The sequence below is a fragment of the Acomys minous genome (genome assembly GCF_964271855.1).
Source record: "Acomys minous genome assembly, chromosome: 4".
Taxonomy (NCBI): Eukaryota; Metazoa; Chordata; class Mammalia; order Rodentia; family Muridae; genus Acomys; species Acomys minous.
Window position 1 is genome coordinate 110,201,854 of NC_140486.1, and position 20,244 is coordinate 110,222,097.

At 51.6% G+C, this 20,244-nt stretch overlaps 1 protein-coding gene across 1 annotated transcript; it reads left to right on the plus strand.

Annotated features, from left to right (window-relative positions):
• Nucleotides 1-414: 414 nt before the first annotated feature.
• On the plus strand, nucleotides 415-17,880 carry ITM2C (integral membrane protein 2C). Its single transcript, XM_084780941.1, has 6 exons — nucleotides 415-652; nucleotides 9,304-9,444; nucleotides 11,742-11,930; nucleotides 12,982-13,092; nucleotides 13,598-13,748; nucleotides 14,336-17,880. The coding sequence occupies exons 1-6, from the start codon at nucleotides 527-529 to the stop codon at nucleotides 14,425-14,427; spliced, it is 810 nt and encodes a 269-aa protein (XP_084637067.1). The 5' UTR covers nucleotides 415-526; the 3' UTR covers nucleotides 14,428-17,880.
• The last annotated feature ends 2,364 nt before the right edge of the window (nucleotides 17,881-20,244 follow it).

The following is a 20,244-nucleotide window of genomic DNA, read 5'->3' on the forward strand; positions in this document are numbered from 1 at the left end:
CTGGGGATGGATTCAGAATTTATGATAGAGGGAAGCAATTAGGCGCCTGGACTTGAAGGCCCTTTCCAGCCTAACACACGTTAAGGGAGGAAAGCAAAGCATGGAAAACAGTTACTCTAGGGATTCAGCGTCATCAAAGAGGAGGAGGAGGCTATGTCGAGGTGCAGGGAGATGCAGTTTGTTAGAAGCACGTTTCCAGGCAACTCCGTGTTAAAAGAAATGTGAGGATGCTGGTCATGGGCAGGGAGAAGGAAAGGGAACAAGCTCCAGCGCGATGGCTGAATGGATGAATATGAGCGAGAGAGGAAGGACCCTTAAGCCCTCTTCAGCAACAGCGCTGCACGGTGCAGCTCGGCGCAGGCGCCAGGTCCTCCCGTGGAGGGCGGGGCGGGTTCGGGGCGGGGATAGAGCCTAGGACTCCCGAGCCATTCGAACTTCCGGTGCCTGGGGCGCAGCAAGAGGCAGGCACACCGCTCGAGGTTGCATTGGCAGAGGCTGCAGGGAGCAGACACTGGTCAGCGCAGCCATGGTGAAGATCAGTTTCCAGCCCGCAGTGGCGGGCGTCAAGGCTGATAAAGCCGACAAGGCAGCGGCGTCTGGTCCGGCCTCGGCATCTGCCCCGGCCGCGGAGATCCTTCTGACGCCGGCGAGGGTGAGAGGCACCGGGTCTCGGGCGGGGGGCGGGGGGCGCGGGTCGGGTCGCGGAGAGGAGGCGAGATCGAGAAACCTAGGTGTTTCCCCCTGGCTAAGAGGACCGGCGGGACCCCGGAGTCACGAGCGGAGACGGAGTGGGAGGTCTGAAAGGGCTGGTCCATCACCAACCGGGAAAGAGTGCCCCGTTTTTTCCCCCAAGTCGGCACTCGAAAGCAGAGCTGGTCCTTAAGTGGGGACTCACACAGAATCTTTTCCAAATGTAGGGGACTCTAGGTGCCCGGTTCTAGGATGAGGGAAGGTGGCCGGCCCACGAAAGTTTGGGGAATGTTGAAGGTTTGCGTCTGGTTCCAATCAAGGGGGAGGGGCCGGGAATCCATTCCCCCGGGTGGGGGATGGGAGAGGAGTTGAACGCAGTTACCCCAAAGTCGGGTGGTGGGTCTGACTGGTTGGGGAATTTATCTGTGGAAACTAGTTAGTAACAAAAGTGGAGGGTGGCGTTGGAACTGGCAGGCCTTATAGTGATGAGCCTTTTCCCATTTCACACCTGCGCGTCTAGCATCCTTGCTTCCTTCTCCGACCTCCAGCTTCGCTGTTACTCTCTTGCTGCGTGGGCTCCTCATTGCCCCCAGTGCTCTCGGCATCCCTAGTCACTCAGCTGGCTTTGTGCGAGCTGGTCTCCGTGTGCCCCGCCTTCCCCCTGGCTGAGGGGACCCAGGTCATTTCCGCCATGGAAAACTGTGTGCGGTGTGGAGTTGTGCCGGGAGAGAATTGAGAGGACTCATGGCGATCACTGACAAGAGGAATGAGAAAGAAAAGCTGACCCAGCCGAGCTTCATTTTGCTCCAATAAGGGTGTTTTCCTGGCCGCTGTCACACGCCCTCCAGCGGTCCCTGGGCACACCAAGCCTGGCCATTCTGTCTAGGCAGAACTGCAAAAGCTCTTCCATTTCCTCCTCCCCAGATCAAGTTTTGAAGCTCTGATTCAGTCTTGCCCGGGCATATTGAAGGAGCCTGTGGAGAATGATCTAGAAGAGACCGTCATCCTTGTGTTATAGTCACTACACCGTCCCCCAGTTCACACACCAAGAATTCATTGGCCACCTAGGCCTGGGCTGAAGGGTCTCTGGGAACCCCCACACGAGCAGCTTCTCCATCTGAAGCCTAAATAGAAAGGGACACCCCAGACTTGACTTGGGTTTGCAGTTTTAAAAGTTTGCCCTGGTGGAACACGCCTTTAATCCCAGCACTCAGGGAGGCAGAGGTAGGCGGATCTCTTGAGTTTGAGGCCCAGCCTGGGCTACAGAGAGAGGCCAGGACAGCCAGGACTACACGAGAAACCTTGTCTCAAAAAACCAAAAGAAAAAAAAAGTTTGCCCTGGGCTTAAGCTTCCTTGATTACTTCCTGGAGGGGCCCTCCTCCCTTCCTCTCAGCCTGGGTATATAGGTCCGCAGGAACTGGTAAGTGGTATATTGTCTGTTCTCGGGTACTCAGGGAAGACTTAGATCTAAGCAGTGGGGAGGACTAAGGTGAACAACTCAAGAATGTCATCATCCACCCCTTGAGAAGGAAAAACTCCATGCAGGGCACATGCTCGGTAGACCAGCCTGCTGATGGTGTTAGATAGGGTGGCTGAGCCCAGGGTAAGGACATTTCAGATTTTTTCATTAACCTCAGGAGCTAGCTATATGTAAGTCTATGCCATAAGGTTACAGTATACAGAGTAACACAAAACGCGTGGCAACAATGAAGAAACTGTACAGAAACTATGAGCCTCGAAGGACCAGGTACTTGGTTTTTATGTAATGTAAGGAAGACATCAGAGGCCGAGGGGAAGAAAGGTGCACCAGAAACAAAAGAGGTTTTATTATGCAGGCAAAACCACCTCCCTGACAACAGCCCTCTCTAAAGACCACCAACGCTTTGTCTTTGTGGGCCAGGTACCCAACCTTCAATCTTTTCTTTCTTTAAAAAGATCTTTCCGTCATAGAGAAGGAGGGGGACCCCTTGCCTGTCTGTATCCCTGAAATAGCCGTGCATATAATTCTTTAAGGATCCAAATCTCGCCCAACAAGGACAGCTTTTCAGAACTGTTTCCACATCCGCAGCCTTTCTCAGTGGCCATTTCCGAATAGGCGGCCTGTTTGAGGGTGGCCTGTTTTGATCTCTCCCACCAGTGCAAAGTGAGCGGTAATCTAGCTTCCTGCTCTTATCAGCCTCTGCGAAGCTGCTCAGCAGCCCGTCCCGCCCTCACACAGCGTGAAGTGGAAATATCAACCTTGTCTGCCCTGTGTGCTGTTAGTCATGGCCCAGAGCCTGCCAGGCAGCCTTCCCTATCACTACTGGCCAGTAAGGAGCTTAGGGAAGCGGGGCTAGGCAGTCAGGAGGAGGGATTAAAATACCTACACTTGCAGACAGAACTGTTTATTGGTTAACTCAACCCCCACACGGCTTGCCCAAGCTCTGAGCTGGTGTGAAGGGGGCCTTTGGCGGTGTGTGTTGGCTTTGCCTGTGTCTCAGCTGCAGCCAGGACCTTGTAAGATGCTTCACTTCTGCAAGCTCCTCCTCACTCTACAATGCCAGCAGGCATATCCCCCCTGCCTAGTGTCTGGCATGGCAGTAAGGGCAGGCAGCAGCCTGTTGCACAGCCGTTAATTTAGGACAGAACGTGAGCCATTGTCAGGACACTGAGATGGGAGCCAGGAGGCTGGAGGGAAATGCTGGTGGATGCATCCACCAGAGGCCTGGGGGCTGTTTGTTGTTGTGGTTTGGTTTTTGTTTTTTGTTTTTAATCAAGGCAGGGCTTTTGGATTTTGACCCATACTGATGGCAAGACATGAGCCCTCTTAGAAGATCTCTTAGCTGGGAATGACCCTGGAGTGCCTCCTTGGTGTTCTGAGTGAGTGTGTGTGTGTGTGTGTGTGTGTGTGTGTGTGTGTAGGCTGCAGCAGGGCAACCTCTATCAGGACCCGCCTCTGCTTCTGAGCAAATACTGAAATAAGATGAGTCCCCAGACCTGAGACGACAAGGAAGTTCCTAGGAAAACTGGGGAAGGGTGGGGCTGGGGAGCCAGGTGGGCCTACAGCTACCCAACATCTCCATGCGCTAGACTGTGATAGTGAGCAACCTGCGCAGCGTGCAACCAAGACGTCACTCTTCATTTTTGTTCCTCTCCTACCAGCTGCCCGTACACACGTATGCGCACAAAGATAGGCCCCAGGGCTGGGGGGGGGGGTGCCGCATGAAGAAAACATTAAATTCTGTAATCTCAGCTCTGTAATTTTCTCTTTGGCATTTGTCTTTGATTAATGGCCCTTGAGAACCTCTCTCCCTCCGCCCACATACCTGTGGATCAGATTTCACTCTGGGTGGGGTGTGTGTGTGTGTGTGTGTGTGTGTGTCCCCTCGGGCTCATGGCAGGAAGACCAGTAAAGGGCAGGGTCTGTCCTTTGCCAGCTAGGAGAGCTGGTTTGCTTGGCTAAGAGGGCTGAACCATAATGACCTTCTAAGAGGCAGCCCAGCCCCATGTCCTTCCCACTGTTACCACAGTGGGGACTTCCAGAAGAGTTTGCTCTGCCGCTATCTTTTTCTGCAACCCCGTCCCCCGCAGGTCCCCTCTTTCTGTTTTCCCCCTGGCTCTACCACTCAAGGCTGTCAGCAGATTGCCAACGAGGAGGAGTTTCTCTTCTCAAGGAAAAAAAAAAGTTTATGATTAAAAGCCACACAGCTGGGCTTTCCCCACTGCCCTGGGAGGCTCTGGTTCTCTCTCTGTGAGTGAGGGCTGGCTCTTCCAGCCTTCAGTCCTGTTTTCTGTCTGCTTCAAATCTTTTCTGGGCCTTTGTTTTCTGGAGAAGCTTGGGCTGTCCAGGGTGGAGGAGAAGAGAGAATTCTGAGTCCAGTCAGACACAACGGTCTACACAGCTGCAACCTGCTCCACGAAGCCTAAGGCTGGAGGAGGAAGAGTGGGAGGTCACTCACTAATGAGACCATCTGAGCCTTGGCGATAGGCGGCATCCACTCAGGTGATGGCTTTGGCTTTTGGTCACCGTGAAATGCACTGTTGCTCAGGGACAGTAAGCTTTTGCCTGCCTCCCCCACCCCCCAGCAAGGCCTCTGTCCATAGGTCTGTCTCTCACACACCCTATGGCATTCTTGTCTATGTGAACTGCAGCCTAGGAAAGAAAAGATGCCGAGTATAGGAATGGGGTGGGGACCACTTCAAAGTCTGCCTGCAAAGCCCACGTCTCTGCCCCTCCCTGATGACTCCTAAGTAGGCTGCAATTGTAGGGTAATCCACTTAAATTTTGGCACTGTTGCTGAGGGGCAGTAGCTAGAGTGCCATCATCCTTTGAGCTGTGGCTGAGATGTGTTTCAGTTAGTGGTTCCCTATCCATTCTGCCCTTCCCCCACTCCCCCCCCCACCTTTGCTAATTAACTCAGGAGCACCATTGAGAACCCTAGGAAAGCCTGACGGAGGCCCCAGGCCCCTCTCAGGTCCCCCCAGATGACTGCCTCGCATACCTAACAGGAGTGTGCACAGAGGCATTTTGCTCAGAGGGCTTGTTGCCTTGGAAACAGTATGTACCATCTTCCCACTTTCTAACAGGAAGTCGTCGTCCCCGTCCCCCCCCCACTCAGTGCCTGACTGTTGGTAACGATTCCATGGGGGAGGGGAAGCAGTATTTCCTTGGTCTCCAGCAGGTCAAGGGAGTTGCAGGGGGGTGGGGGTGGGGGGTGCAGCTGGAGTGGAGGTTACCCCTTTGGAAGGCTGACTGGCTACCCAACCACGTTTATTGCTGCCCCACAGCCCTCAGACCCCAAAAGGTCTCAGCTTGCATGAGCTCACAGACTGTGATGCCCTCCCCTCCCCCCCCTCCCCGACCCTTGCCAGTGGGGGACAGCAAGGGTTCTAGGCCTTGAAGTTAAGCCTTGGTCTTGACTATCCCACAGGCAAAAACAGTGCCGGGGCGTTGGTCTTCAAGCAGGGGCCATCCTAGATTTCCTTGCCAGGCCTCACTTCCAGCCTTACTGCTCTGTCCTATGCTTCTGGGAGTTCAGTTCAACAGGCCGGAGTGTTAGATGGGTGGCAAGGTGATGGGGCCCCCAGCTTTGTGCCAGGGGGTGTCAGGAGAGGTGAGCAGGGAGCTATGGTTAGCATAGGGGAGATTGACATTTTCTTTCTCCCCTCTGAAGGGTTTGGTAATTTTAGACCACGAAATGAACAGACAGAAAGCAGATTCACAGGAAAAACAAACTAAATTTTGGACATGCACCAACACAGGAGCCATATACAAAATCTAATCTAAGACTTAAGAAAAGGCCAGATACCTAAAGCGTGCATAGTATAATAAGCTATTAAGAGAAACGGGGACTTGTGGCTGCTGGCGAGGTGGACATGCAAGTCATAAAGAAGACCAGAATACACAGGCCAGGTTAACATCTGCAGGGAACATTTTTTTTTCCAGGTACTGATTGCCTCTGGGGAGACCACCCAGGGCAAGCTATGCATCCGAGGTCAGTCCCTGCTGCTGTATTGTTGGGCATACCTCTGATGCAAATGATGGCAATTCCTTTCACAGAAGAGCAGCTTTCAGAACCACCAGCCCCTCTGCAGAGGGCTGCACTTTCTCTGATGGCCAACCAGGGAACCCATCAGAGAAATATATTTAGAGTGGAATATTTTGATCTTCCTCATTGTCGTGGCTACTAAATGTGTATTGCTACCACCCCGCTGGGTAAAATGAGGGGGTCCCCAATCCTTCCAGCCAAGGGTTCTGGCCAGAGCTATACATGGAACCTGGAGCCATTTCAGCCTTAGCCCCCACCTGCCCTGCCCTCGCTGACCTTTCCCTACCTCCCTTCGAGAAGCCTCTATGCCCATCTCTTCCCCCAGTCCATGGAGACCTGGAGTAACCAGAGCTCCCCAGGCTAGCAGAAGTCGGCCACAGGCGCAAGGCTGGAAGGCCTCAGCTTGTCTGTGATTTTTATGTGTGTAGCAGGCTCTCACTTGTAGTTTGCTTGTACCCCCCCTCCCCCAGTCCTATTTTATTTCCTCTCCCAAGCTAGCTTTTCTGGTTTTCTAGAAACATAAGAGCAAAAGAATAGCCACTGTGCAGCTTCAACAGCTGGCCGCAAGTGGCGGCCCTAAAAGGGAAGGCCTAGCCCACAGATCTGCTATTTTTATCCCGTACTTTGTCCTCTACAAAGAGCTTTCAGGTTTGTCTCTTTTAATCCGTGGAGGCTGCTCACCTCAGATGACCTCAGGATGGTTTGGGGGTTCCTAGCCCATCTCTACTCTGGATGCAGGGGCTCACCAACCCTCCTAGGCATGGCGTTGGAGTACACTGTGCCCAAAGGGCAGTCTTACCTGTCCCTTAAGCTAGCCACCTTCCTTATGACCATTAAGGACCACAGGAGCAGGCCAGTGTAGCACCCCTGGCTGTCTTGTTTGCAAGGGCCCTGGGTGGCTTGTTCATAGGAGATGCTGAGAGAGCCTGCATGGTGATGGCAACCCCCTGGGATCTATTGCAAAGTGCAGTTGCAAAGCCATTGCAGCCCCTTGTCCCTCTGGTCAATGGTTATCCTAGACCAGTTTCCTGCGAGCCAGAGCTAGGAGTAGGGAGGAGGGTGGCCAAGGTTTGATCTTGTGGGAGGGTCCCCACTGTGGCTATGGGGACCTAAGACATTTTCTGTTCTTGTCCTAGAGGTTGGGTTGGAGCGTACCAAACAGTGGTGAATTAGACCCTCTGGTGGGGCTCACCTCTACTCCTAAAGCCCAAGCCCATCCCTGTACCATCCCAGGGCCCCTTGGCAGTGTTGAGATAAAGACTTGTACTTGTCGTGAGTAACTAGACAGCCGTGTCCTCATCCGTCTCAACACCTCCAGAAAAGAAGATAGAGAAATAAAGCAATCCTACAACATCTGGCTGGAAATGGGGGAAGGGGGTCAATCAGACCTGCTTATTTAAGGCCTATGGGGAAACTCCATTCCCTAGTAAGCTTCATCTTCTCACGGTTGGGAAGGGAGATCTGTGGATGTGTGACCTTTGACCTCTCTTGGCCATGTCTGAACACTATGGAAAAACACTAGAGTAGAGACAGGAACAAGAATATGAGGTGCCAGCCTGGGCTACGGTGGGGGAAGGGAGGTCATACAGCAAGTCCAGTTCCACGCAAAATACTCATGATTCCTTTATCCTCACATACCATCCACCAGCCCCGACATATGTGGCCTGAGGTGGGTCAGGCCAGTGCTTCTGAGCCTAAGCCTTGCTCCTGAGTCAGGTTCTTTTGTGGAACTTGTGGCCTAGCCCCCCACTCCCACCCCCCCCCCCACAAGACAGTCGTGTTTCCTTCCTAGCAAGAGCCTCCAGGTGCTTCAAACTCCACCTTGTAAACTCAACTCATGTCAGACAGCCTGCCTGGCACCATGGAGAACAGCTGAGCCCAGTGAGCTGCAGGCCTAGGATACTTGGTTAGAGATATAAATACTTGTGCCCTCACCCTCTGGGCCTCTCAGAGCCCTGGCCTCCCACAGTCTGTGACCATCTAGGTAAAGTCCAGCAACGTCCACGCCCGTCTGTGGTTGGCTCATTGCACTTGCCAGCCTGATTAGATTAAGAGCATTAATAAAGCCTACCTTTGCCTATGTTCATGAAGGTTTTCCCAGACACGAAAAGTGGAGGGGGAAAGACCTGCCCTGAATGTGGGAAACATTGCCCCGTGGGCTGAAGCCCCAGACTGAATAAAAAGGGAAAGCGGAGGAGGATGGCCAAGTGCCAGTATTCATCTGTCTGCCACTTAATGTCCCCGATGTGAGCACGTGCTATGCAGGTCCACACCGTGATGGACTGTGAGCTAAAGCCAACCCTTCATCGGGTTGTTTCTTACCAGGGGTCACTGCAACGAGAAAAGTAATCAGAGCATGCCCCAATCACCCACCGTCCTCATCCCAGTCCATCCTGTATCTCCAACTTAAGGGTTTGGTCTTGTCACTCTCTGTCTCTGCTCTTCCTTGGCTCCCCTTTGCCCAGGACAGTGGCACCTCACCTACCAGATGCATCCTGGTCCCCATGAACTCTGTGGTTCAATCACTCAGGCCATCTGCTGTGCCCCTTTTTATATTTGGATGACTAGAGCGGTGGTCCTCAACCTTCTTAGAACGCTGAGACCCTTTCATAGAGTTCCTCATGCTGTGGTGACCCCCAACTGTAAAATTATTTTCGCTGCCACTTCATAACTGTAGTTTGCTAATGCTGTGAATCGTAACCTAAGTATTTTTTTTGGAGATCAGTTGGCCAAAGGGATCATGACCCATAGGTTGAGAACCACTGTACCAGAGGATGGTTAAGCTGGTTCAATAACAAGATCTAAACTCAGGCAATTCAAAGTGTGTGAACTTCATCCAGGCTGGTTGTTTTGTGGCTTCTAGGCAAGTCTCCATTTCTCTCTAGCTGGGGGGGGGGGGGGGGGGGGTGTGCCCAGAGACTTGGACAAGGCGTCTTTCAGACAGTCTGTGTTGTCCTTATGCACCCCATCCCCACCCCAGGGCTCCTAGTCTATCCAGAGGGGTGATCTCGCATGGGGGGAGAGGAGTTCAGAAGAGTGGTACCCTCTGGGCTACCTCATTGACCGTAGCACTTGTGTTCACAGGAGGACCGTCCCCCTCGCCACCGCTCCAGAAAAGGGGGTTCCGTGGGCGGCGTGTGCTACCTGTCTATGGGCATGGTTGTGCTGCTCATGGGCCTTGTGTTTGCCTCCGTCTACATCTACAGATACTTCTTCCTTGCTCAGGTGAGGAGCCAGGCCGATGGGTGGGGGAAGGGTAGCACCAAGACATGGCTAAAGGAAAGCTGCTGAGGGTGTGGGAGCCCTGGAGAGCCGAGGCCTGGGACCACCTAAAGACAGTAGGAAGGCTCTGGGCTCAGACTGCCTCAACCTCACCTCTTAACTCTGGAGAGCCAAGCGAGCATCCAGGTGGCTGCACCCAGGCACCCACACACACACCCCTCTCCCCCGCGCCAGTGTGTGGCCAGTGGCCAGTGTTATGTGTCACTCTAAAGCACTGTCATCAGGCGCTCTTAGGTCCAATAGAGAAGTTGGGAGTTAGCGATTCTCTCTGGAGCTCAGGTCCTATATTTAGGGGTCATACTTCAAAGATGACCTTGCTGTTCCTTGCACGGACATTTGAGTTTGAGCCGCGGGACAGGTTACGCATGGCCACATGCATGGCAGGCCTCAGGGTCTACAGAGGAGGTTGCTTTGTCTCCCCTAGCACACACCCACACCCACATGAGATCTAAGCCCAAAGCTGGATCACTCAGAGCTGGGGAAAAGGAAGGGTCACCATACTGGATTCAGCTAAATTATGAGTGGCTTGAGAGAGTAAACACGAATGTATCAACAGGGAGTCTCAGGGCGACTAAAGACTAGGGTCTCCAGGCATTGTGGATACAACTGACCCCCACATCTCTTAAGCATTTAGCGCCGTGGTCACCTAGTTTTTCCTCAGTAGAGGTTACCTGAGAGTTTGTGTTCTATGGGACTTTTCTCCTGGAGACCTCAGCTCCCACGTTTCTCTCACCTTCGGAACTTCCCTGAAAACAGGCTTGCTACACCTTCCAGGCTGGCCTGTCTCCCCTGATGGCCCCTCCCTCTCTGGTACAATACCCTCACCTGGGCTTTTCCAGTGGTGGTGCAGCTCTAGCTCCTCTCTTCCCAGACCCTAATTGTACGTTTGTAGGGTTCCTCACCCCACCCTACTTTCCAGGCAGGGTGGGTGTTCCAGACTGTCCCTGGGACAGTGTGTGGAGTCCAGTCTGCAGTTGGCCTGACAGTGACATTGGCTCTGCCCAGGCATCTGGTCTCCTTTGGGTTTCCTCAAGCCCTCAGAGGCCCCCATGTGGTCAGAATGTTTCTCCTTGGACTTTCTTTTCTTTTCTTTCTTTCTTTCTTTCTTTTTTTTTTTCTTTTCTTTTCTTTTTTTTTTTTTTTTTTCAAGACAGGGTTTCTGTGTGTAGCCTTGGCTGTCCTAGACTCGCTTTGTAGACCAGGCTGGCCTCGAGCTCACAGCAGTCCACCTGCCCCTGCCTCTCAAGTACTGGGATTAAAGGCGTGTGCCATGGTACCCAGCATTCTCCTCAGACTTTCAAGAAGAGGGAAGTCTGCCCATTACATGTCCTGTAGCCCCTGGGAGCCTCCGAGTCTCTGGAGCAGACACAGTGAACACAGTGGTGGCCCTGTCACTCTGTTATCACCAGTGGTGCCACCACCTTGCTTTCTTTGGTGATGGCGGCAGCTAAGTATTTAAGGTTGCGCAGGGCCTCGGGGCTAGGAGTGCTGTGAGATATTTTCTTGGGAAGAGAATGGAGATGGTGTGTCATTAGTTTGGAGCCTTTTGCCTTCCCACCTTACCTATGTGAGGCAAGGGTCTCTGCGTGGCCCTGGCTGCCTTTAAACTTGTTCTTTAGACCAGGCTGGCCTCAAACTCAGAGATCCACCTGCGTGCTGGGATTAAAGGCATGTGCAACCACTGCCTGGCTCCCACCTTATCTTTTATCCAAGTGTCTGCAAGCGGGGGGGGGGGGGGGGGGAACGTGCAGAGGGGGGCACCCCTGGGAGGACACCCTTGGTTGTATCCCTTCGACTCAGCCTGTTCATCTTTGGCTTGTCCCAAGCCTCCTGCCTACTCAGATTTTCTGTAGGGTCTGCTCTTCTGTCCAGCCACAGGACTAGTGGGCCCTCTTCTTACTTGCCTGGCCGTAACGCAGATGACTTTTGAGGCCAGGGTGGGTGAGTGGGGACCTCAGAGGTCTTTATCCTTTACAGATAGGGAAGGTGAAGCTCAGAGGCCTAGGAACCTGTTTATCCTGCTCTCCGCTTGTGGAGCTGAAGAGGCTCCTCCAGGACCCAGCTCACCTCCTCCCTAGCAGCCCTGGCTCTGATCTATGACCCATTCTTCCGGTCCCCGTCTCTGAAGAAATCTTAATGCCCACCCTTGGTGCTTCCCAGGTCTGAAGTCAAGCAGGTAGGCAGCGTGGCCATGCCGCCACCCTGTGTGACCCATCTGTCTCTCCCCTCACCTTGTGCAGCTGGCCCGAGATAACTTCTTCCACTGTGGCGTGCTCTATGAGGACTCCCTGTCCTCCCAGATCCGGACTCGGATGGAGCTGGAGGAAGACGTGAAGATCTATCTTGAAGAGAACTATGAACGTATCAATGTCCCCGTCCCCCAGTTTGGCGGTGGGGACCCTGCAGACATCATCCATGACTTCCAGCGGGTGAGGATGACTTGTGGGGTGGCCAGTAGGCTGGCCGGGACCTGGGGCGGGGGAGGGGGGAGGCAGCAGAGAGGGTCCTAGGAGAAAGAACACCAAAGAAGCCTTGGATTGTGTGTAAACTGTACGGTGGGTATCCTTGGCTGCCTTGACAGGCCTTAACATACTGCTTTAGTTAGGAAGGCGGCAGCACTGTTTGCTGTTGCCAAGGATAGACTCGGGTAGGCCTGGACTGCTTCCTTCTGGCCTGTCTGACAGTTACAGGGCTTGGCTGTCCCTGTGAGGCCAACGGTCCTCCTGTGTCTGCTCACATCTGTACACCTACCATGAGAACATGCAATTGAGTGGGTGTCTATTGGTGTAACACCACCCAGGTCAAAGTTGGGCTTGCTGCCAGCACTCTGGAAGGTTCCCTCTTGTTTTTGTTTTGTTTTGTTTTGTTTTTTCCAGGCAGTTCCCTCCCTCCTCCACCCCACCCCCCACCCCCCCACGGTCACCACTCTTCTCTCTGGCTGCATTTGAGATCAGTGAGACATAGGCCCTGACCTTCTTTCTTAAGCAGCTGCCTTCCAAAGCTTGTCAGGCGTCTGTTGTTGACCCTGCTCTACTTTAGGTGTTCTGCTGCAGTGGCCTCTGGGACTTGAGGTATAGCACTCCTCTCTGAGGTGGCCAGGCTTGAACCAAAGGACCATGCTGGGGATTAGGGAGTGGCCCTGTGTCCCATAAGGGTCATTTCTCTCCTAGGATAGTTACACCTCACCATTTTGATGATCTTTACCTAGCTCTGCAAACCCCAGAAAGATCATCTGTAGCAACAGAGGCATTGAGCGAACCAGCGTGCTCTCAGTGGCTCCTTCCACAAACCTGGAAAGGGGCAGGAGCCGGGTGCTCCTAGCCAGATACCCAGGAACTCAAGGGCACCACTTCTGAGGTCCCAGGCTGTACAGACGGCACGGTGGGATCCGGCTGTCGGCTGACTGAAAGCCGTCAGCAGACTGGCCTGGTCCAGGCCTCTGCCTTCCACAGAGACTGATGGCCGTCCTCTCCCTCTCAGGGTCTCACTGCTTACCACGACATCTCCCTGGACAAGTGCTATGTCATTGAACTCAACACCACCATCGTGCTACCCCCACGGAACTTCTGGGAGCTCCTCATGAACGTGAAGGTGGGCAGCATCTTGTCGCCACCAGTCCCCTCCCCTGAGGAGGCCAAGCCCAAAAGGTGGGGGGGGGGGGAGTCTGGGACATTATCCCTGTACCCCATTCCCCCCAAAGGATCTCCACCATTTTCAAGCCACAATCTCAGAGTCACTTCTCCTTTTCCTCTCGCAACTCACAGAATGCCACGTGACGTGTCCTTAGCATTCAGATTTATGCTTTGGGTCAGTGTGGTGAGGGGAGTAGATGCAAGGCCCCACGCACCAGAAGCCCTCCCCTTAAGGTGGGAGGCCACACATGCCAGAGCTCATCACAGTGTGGCACAGGCTCCAGCCTGGGGTATCAGAGGGCCTCTGTCTGGGAGTGAGAAAGTGGTGTGTCGGGAAGGTAATCATTTCAGAGATAGAGCAGCGCTGTGTGGGAGCCCCAGGGGGCAGTGGGCAGTGGGAGGGAGCGCGGGTGCTGACTGTAGGCTTTGATCCTCCCACACACACCTCCCCACCCCCTTTGCAGAGAGGGACCTACCTCCCACAGACCTACATCATCCAGGAGGAGATGGTAGTGACAGAGCATGTCAGCGACAAGGAGGCTCTGGGCTCTTTCATCTACCACCTGTGCAGCGGAAAGGACACCTACCGCCTGAGGCGCCGGGCCACCCGGAGACGTGAGTGGCAGGGTTGCCTTCAGACAGCACCCCACTAGCAGTGGCTGAACCCTAATGTCGGTCAAGCACTTGAGACTTATCGGACATTGTCTTATCTTACCATTCTCACTATCATCATTTTAAAGAAACTGAGGCACAGAGAGGCTAAAGCAGCACCCTGAAGGTTTCCCCACCCCACCCCTCCCCCTGGGTTTTTGTTTTTTCTTTTTTTCTTTTTGGTTTTTCAAAACAGGATTTCTCTGTATAACAGAGAAACTGCCTGTCCTAGAACTCGCTCTGTAGACCAGGCTGGCCTTTCGAACTCACAGAGATCTGTCTGCCTCTGCCTTCCAAGCGCTGGGATTAAAGGTGCGTGCCACCACCACCTGCCTCTCACCCCGAAGGTTTTACAGTGGGGATATGACAGGCACAGTTCAAGTCACACTTAGGAGCTCTCTCTACTTTAGAGTGCTGTTTTTGGCTGTCACCTCCCGGGTCTCTCCCTGCCTGCCTTGCCAGGTCTCAAGCTTCCTTTTATAGACGTAGAGGATGGCCACCTCTCTGGGCCCAGGTACAAGCCTGACTGAGACTTTTCTTTTTTTTCCCAGGGATCAACAAGCGCGGGGCCAAGAAGTGCAACAGCATCCGCCACTTGGAGAACACCTTTGTGGTGGAGACGCTCATCTGTGGGGTGGTGTGAGGCCTTCCTTCCGGGCCCACCCCTGCCCTCTTCTCTCTCTTTCCGGCCACTCTCCGGCTCTCCTCCTCCCTTTCCTTAGCTTGTACCTTGGGCACTTTTCCATAGATGTGACACGTCTCACTTATCCCTCCCAGCCCCGCCCTCCCCCCTGTACCAGGGCTGTGATCTCTAGGGGAGGCCTCGGCCTCTGCCTCTGCTGGTCTTTCAGGTGTGAGGCAGTGTGAGGGGACAGTTGCCCAAGATGGTTTTTGTAACTCATTATTTTAAGTCAGCTCCCCAGTGGCTGGGCCAAGGGGAAGGACTAGAGGGAGGGCTGGACATGGGAAAGGGGCAGGAGCAGGGGCGTGGGTGGGGCTTGGCATGAGATTCCCACATTTGGGGAAGTCCTGAAAGACTTTTTTCCCCCCCTCGCAGAGCACATTTCCTCTGTTTTCCCGGTTCCTAGGCCTAAGTGTGGAGTAAGGGTGGGGAGATGTGTCCTGGGTGGACCCATCCGAGCACAAGGGAAAGTGGCTATCCTGGGGTCTCCCCTCAGGACTCCTGTCAGTGCCTTCAGCCCACCAGCGAGAGCCTGGAGTTTGAGGGTGGGAATGAGTCTGCCAAGCACAATTGTTCTCTGAGTGGAACCAAAGAATTGAGGGGCTGGGGCACCCTGGCCTGGTGCCTAGGAACACAGGAGCAGGTGGGTACAGGAGTCATCGGCTGTGAGCTGCAGGCCCCGGGCAGCGGGTGGAGCCCATGCCTTCCTGCAAGTCAGGGCTACTGTGAAAGATGAAAGCGGGAGGGAGAGCCGCCTGGTACTTTCGTCCCTGCCTACTCTTCCGTTCCGGATCTGTCCCCTCTATCCAGGGAGGTCCGTCAGTGTTTCTCCTTTTGCATGTTTTTACTGATGTTCATGCTGGGCCGTCCTCGGCCCTGAGCCTGGGAGAGGCTTCTGTACCTCGCTTCAGACTTGGGTGCTCCATGGCGGTGAAGCTCTTAAATGCTTTGTATATTTTCTCTATTAGATCTCTTTTCAGAAGTGTCGGTAGAAAATCTAAAAAAACAAAAATAAAAAAATAAAAAAACAAAAAAAAAGAAGAAAAAAAAAAAAGAAACATATTCAGTTTATACTTTTGACTTTGCCCTGGTGTTGTGGTGGTGTGGCTAGCTAAGGGTATCCTACGTGTTGGGGGTGCTCTGAGGACAAAGTGGTGGGGTGGCGGACAGGGAGAAGCCAACAGACTGTGGCATCCTCTGGGTCAGCAAGGGAGTATGGGGTGTCCCCTCCATTGTCTTCCTTGATCCCCTGGACTGAGCCAAGTCGTGCTCACAATTTATAGCTGGAAGTACCCAAAGAGCTTTAGGAAACTGCCCCAAGGTCAAGCTGCTTTTAAGTGCGGAAAAAGCACCCTGCCTGCCGCGTGCTTTGTGACAGATGACATCATCATCGCATGTCCTTAGGCACAAGGACAGCATCCTATTCGCCACAATGTCTAGGCAATTAGTAATTGTTCTTGGTGGATCAGAAATAGCTACAGGGTTCTATTCTCTAGGGAAGGAGGCTAGGGCCTTGGTTAAGCGGATGCAGGAGGTAGAATTGTATCATGCTCTGAGATTTTTGGTGGGTAGGGATGGGTGGGGACCTCCCCTGCCCCTCTCGCCCAGTGCTGTTTCACAGCGGGGACACAGGAGACACGAATTCTTGCAGACACCTTATCTGGACGCAGGATGTCTTGCAAGGTTGGTTTTGCTCACATTCTTCCAAATGTAGTGCAGTCCACTAAAGTGCTTGCCAGATTTGCTCTTGAACTTGACCCATTCAGTTCTTGGGAGAAAGTAAACACAGGAAAAGGCAGATAAATCCTGCAAAGGTCAAGGAGCTGTGTCCTTCACATCCATTGCAGGACAAATGACAGTGATTAAGGAGTTGGGAGTGGCAAAGGAAGAGGCCAGTGGGACAACGCAATGGGAGGCCCAGAATTGACTGAAATTGCAGGAGAATTTAATACACGGGTTAGCGAGGCATTTGAAGTTAGTGGGGGCACCTGGGTTATTTTTAATGAAACAACTGATTATCCATCTTGACCAAACAAACCTGGATCCCACCTCCCTGGACAAAATTGATTTCTGAATGAATCAGGTTTTATACATAAAGTAAAACCAGTATTTGAAAAAAAAAAAAAACAGTTAAAAGTAATGTAAAAATCATCCCCACTGAGTAAGAATTAGTGATTTTTTTTATATATGTTACAAAGTCTACCACCACTTAGAAACAGCAATTTTAAGGAACATAATTTTCAAACAATGTAAAAGGGTTATTTTCCCTAAAAGCTTTTCTCCCCCTTCAAATAGCCAATAAAGAGATCTAACAAAGAATATGAACAGGCAACTTACAGATTTAAAAGTTTAATTACAGCTCTAAAGAAAACATCAAAACCAGTGAGAATGTTTTTTTGATTTGGATTTTGGAGACAGGGTTTCTCTGTGTAATAGCCTTGGCTGTCCTGGACTCTCATTGTAGACCAGGCTGGCCCCGAACTCATAGCAATCTGCCTGCCTCTGCCTCCCGAGTGATGGGATTAAAAGCATGTGCCTGGCCAGTGGAAACATTAAGTGTTAGCATATTAAGTCTTTCACACATCATGTCAAGGTTGATATTTTCATTCCGGGTTGCCTATTATGAAGCACTTGCTACATACAAAATTCTTGACATTAGTGTGGCATTACCAGTAAGATAATGAAACTTACTGAGTGTTGTGTATCTAGAAATCCACCCCCATAAGTAGATAAGACTGTCACATGGCCACTCTGCAAGTTACCTTTTTAGAAAGTGACTTCCCTTCCTTTGCCATCATTCTAAATGTTAGTATCCCACCCCTAAGCTTGCTACTGGTTGAGTACTGTGTGGTGGCTCAGGCCTTAAATCCCAGCTCTTGGGTTTCCGTGAGTTCCAGACCAGCCTGGTCTATGTAGGAAGAACCAGGACAGCCAAGGCTGTGTAGAGAAGCCTTGTCTCAAAAAACAAAGATGCTGATGTTAAGTAATTTGTCTTTAGATGTCCAGATGCGAGTGCTCAGAATCAAACCTGTCCTCTGCAAAACAATACACACTTAACCACTGCGCCATCTCTCCCAGCCCCCTTTCTATTCATTTTTATGTATCAACTAATAAAATATATAAAGTGCCTTGAGGCTTAGCTTGCAGAAAAGCAGTTGTGTTTACATAAACAAATTCTGGACCTGGCCTCTGGAGGTCAGGGTTAATAGCCATGTTCTGACCAAAGGGAAGAAAGGATATACACACTGTGGATGAAGAGGACAGTGACAGATCCCACTGAACCGTATCCCACACTCCACCGCAGCTCTGCACACTGCATCTCATATTCCACTCTACGGAAAGCGCTGTACCCCAGCTCTCCATCCCTTTATCTTCTTGGGTCCACTATTTGAATAAATGTAATTTCTTCCTATTGATGTTGGCGTCTTGGATTTAGGCTTTTGAGGCTGACAGAGCTAAGTCTGGTGATGTATGTGGCTTGACAGTTCAGCTGGTTGAATAACTAAATCCCTGTGCGGAAACTGTTTGCTCAGGTTCTGTGTTCAGCTGAGGAGGCTTAACTGGGGCTGGACATGCAGGATGAACTCAGCCTTCAAGGGCTCCAGGCCCCTGATCACTATTACTCTACCCTGGTACCCTGATAGTTCATCAGTTGAGCTATGAGAGAAAGGGGGCAGAGGCCACCAGTCCCTAAGGGCTGGATCAGGAGTTCCATTCTACTGATAGCATTTTGTTGATGAAGGCACATTGAAAACCCTCTCAGTCTCTAGGGGAGTGGAAGCCGGCCCCCTTTAGCGGCGGGGAAAGTATTTGGGCCAAGAGCCAGGGAGGCAGAAATCGTGGCAATCTGTTATTAGGAGACTCCATTTACGTCTCAGGCCCTGTCCTCCATGCTATCAACACCTTAGGATCCTGTGGGGGTTATTTAAGATGTAAACTAATAAAAAGGCACATGTCCTGGACAGTTTTGATTTTTTTGTTTGTTTTTGTTGTTGTTGGTTTGGTTTGGTTTGGTTTTTCGAGACAGGGTTTCTTTGTATATCCTTGGCTGATCTGGACTCACTTTGTAGACCAGATTGGCCTCACAATGGTCTGCCTGCCTTTGCCTCCCGAGTGCTGGGATTAAAGGTGTGCACCACCACGCCCGGCTGAAAACATCTTCTTATGGAGGTCTCCTTCTCAGATGACTTTAGCTTGTATCAAATTGACATAAAACTGTCCAGGATGCCTAGCATGGTGGCACATGCCTTTAATCCCAGCACTTGGGAGACAGAGACAGGTGGATCACTGTGAGTTCGAGGCCAGCCTGGTCTACAAAGTGAGTCCAGGACAGCCAAGGAGGCAGAGACTTTGTCTCGGAAAAAAAAAGGGGGGGGGGGAGATGTCTTCATAAGATCAGGCTGTAGGCAAGTCTATAGCGCAGTTGCTTCTTAGTGGTTGATGGGGGAGGGCCTAGCCATTGTGGCTGGTGGTCCTGGGTTCTATAAGAAAACAGCCTGAGCAAGCTGTGGGAAGCAAGCCAGAAAGCAGCGATGCCCCCAATGGCCTCTGTACCTGCTCTAGTCTCTAGGTTCCTGGCCCTGTTTCCCTATGATGATGAACATAGATATGGAAGTGTAAGCCAAGTAAACTCTTTCCTCCCCAAGTTGTTTTGGTCATGATGTTTCATCATAGCAATGGACGCCCTAAGACAGCACACTTAATCCAAGGTCAATCTTGAAAACACACCAATTTCCCATATATAAAATGGCTAATAGTAATAGACTCTTACCAGTTCAGATCAGTCCTTTTTCTGAGCTTCTTCATGAATGAACTGCGGTATCCAGGAGCCCTTACTCGAGTTTTGCTTGAATTTAAGTTGTGCAAGTGGCCACAAATGCCATATGGTTTTTTTCCCCTCTGACTCACTTGTGCCTCAGTACTACATTTCTCAGTTCCAACTATGTGCTGCTGCTGGCAGTCTTCAATTCATAGTTACTGGTGTTCAGTTTGTTAAGTCACTCTATTATATGAATATATAACTTGAAACTTAACAGTGACTTTTTGGGCTCTTTATGAGTTTTTTTCCAACTAGAGTGCCTTCATAAACTTTTGAAAAAAATATTTTATTTTTATTATGTGTGTGTGTGTGTGTGTGTGTGTGTGTGTGTGTGTCAGAGACAGACAGACAGACAGACAGACAGAGGCAGAGACAAAGACAGGTGCCCACAGAGTCCAAAAAAAGTGAGCTGCCCAACACGGGTGCCAGAAACTGAGCTCAGGGCCTCTAGAGGAGCAGTTGACATTTTGAGGAATGAACCACCTCGCCAGCTTCCCAGTGAACATTTTTGATGGAGCCTCTGGTGTGTCCCGGTCAGGTCTTCTCTTTTATGTACAGTGAGAAGTGGAGCTCTGGCTCACACCTCCAGTGAATATCCACCTCACACAAATTCTGTCCAGGTTGTTGTTTGTAGGTGTTGGCCAATGCACACACTCTCGGCTGCTCCACTGAGAGGTGTTTCTCATTTTACATCCCTTTCCAACACTTAATGGTTGAGAAGCCTTGAGATAGTTTGCCAGTGGCTTGGGAGGGAAAAGGGTTTTCATTATGAGTTTTAACTTCATCTCTCTAATGACCAGGAGAAAGTTGGGTGTAGCTATTGGAGCTCAGATTTCCTTTTCCATGAGGCTGTTTGTGTTCTTCAGCCGGGTTTTATGAGCTGTTTTGCTTTTTCATTAGTCAGTGGGCGTTCTTAATATAGTTTGCGTCGCTTTATATTCTGTCATCAATGGGTGGCA

Bases quoted from the DNA above. Each gene is read 5' to 3' on its own strand.
- ITM2C (XM_084780941.1), top strand. From the start codon at position 527: ATGGTGAAGATCAGTTTCCAGCCCGCAGTGGCGGGCGTCAAGGCTGAT. The intron at 653-9,303 runs GTGAGAGGCACC...TTGTGTTCACAG, and splicing joins TCCTTCTGACGCCGGCGAGG to GAGGACCGTCCCCCTCGCCA. The intron at 13,093-13,597 runs GTGGGCAGCATC...CCCCCTTTGCAG, and splicing joins AGCTCCTCATGAACGTGAAG to AGAGGGACCTACCTCCCACA.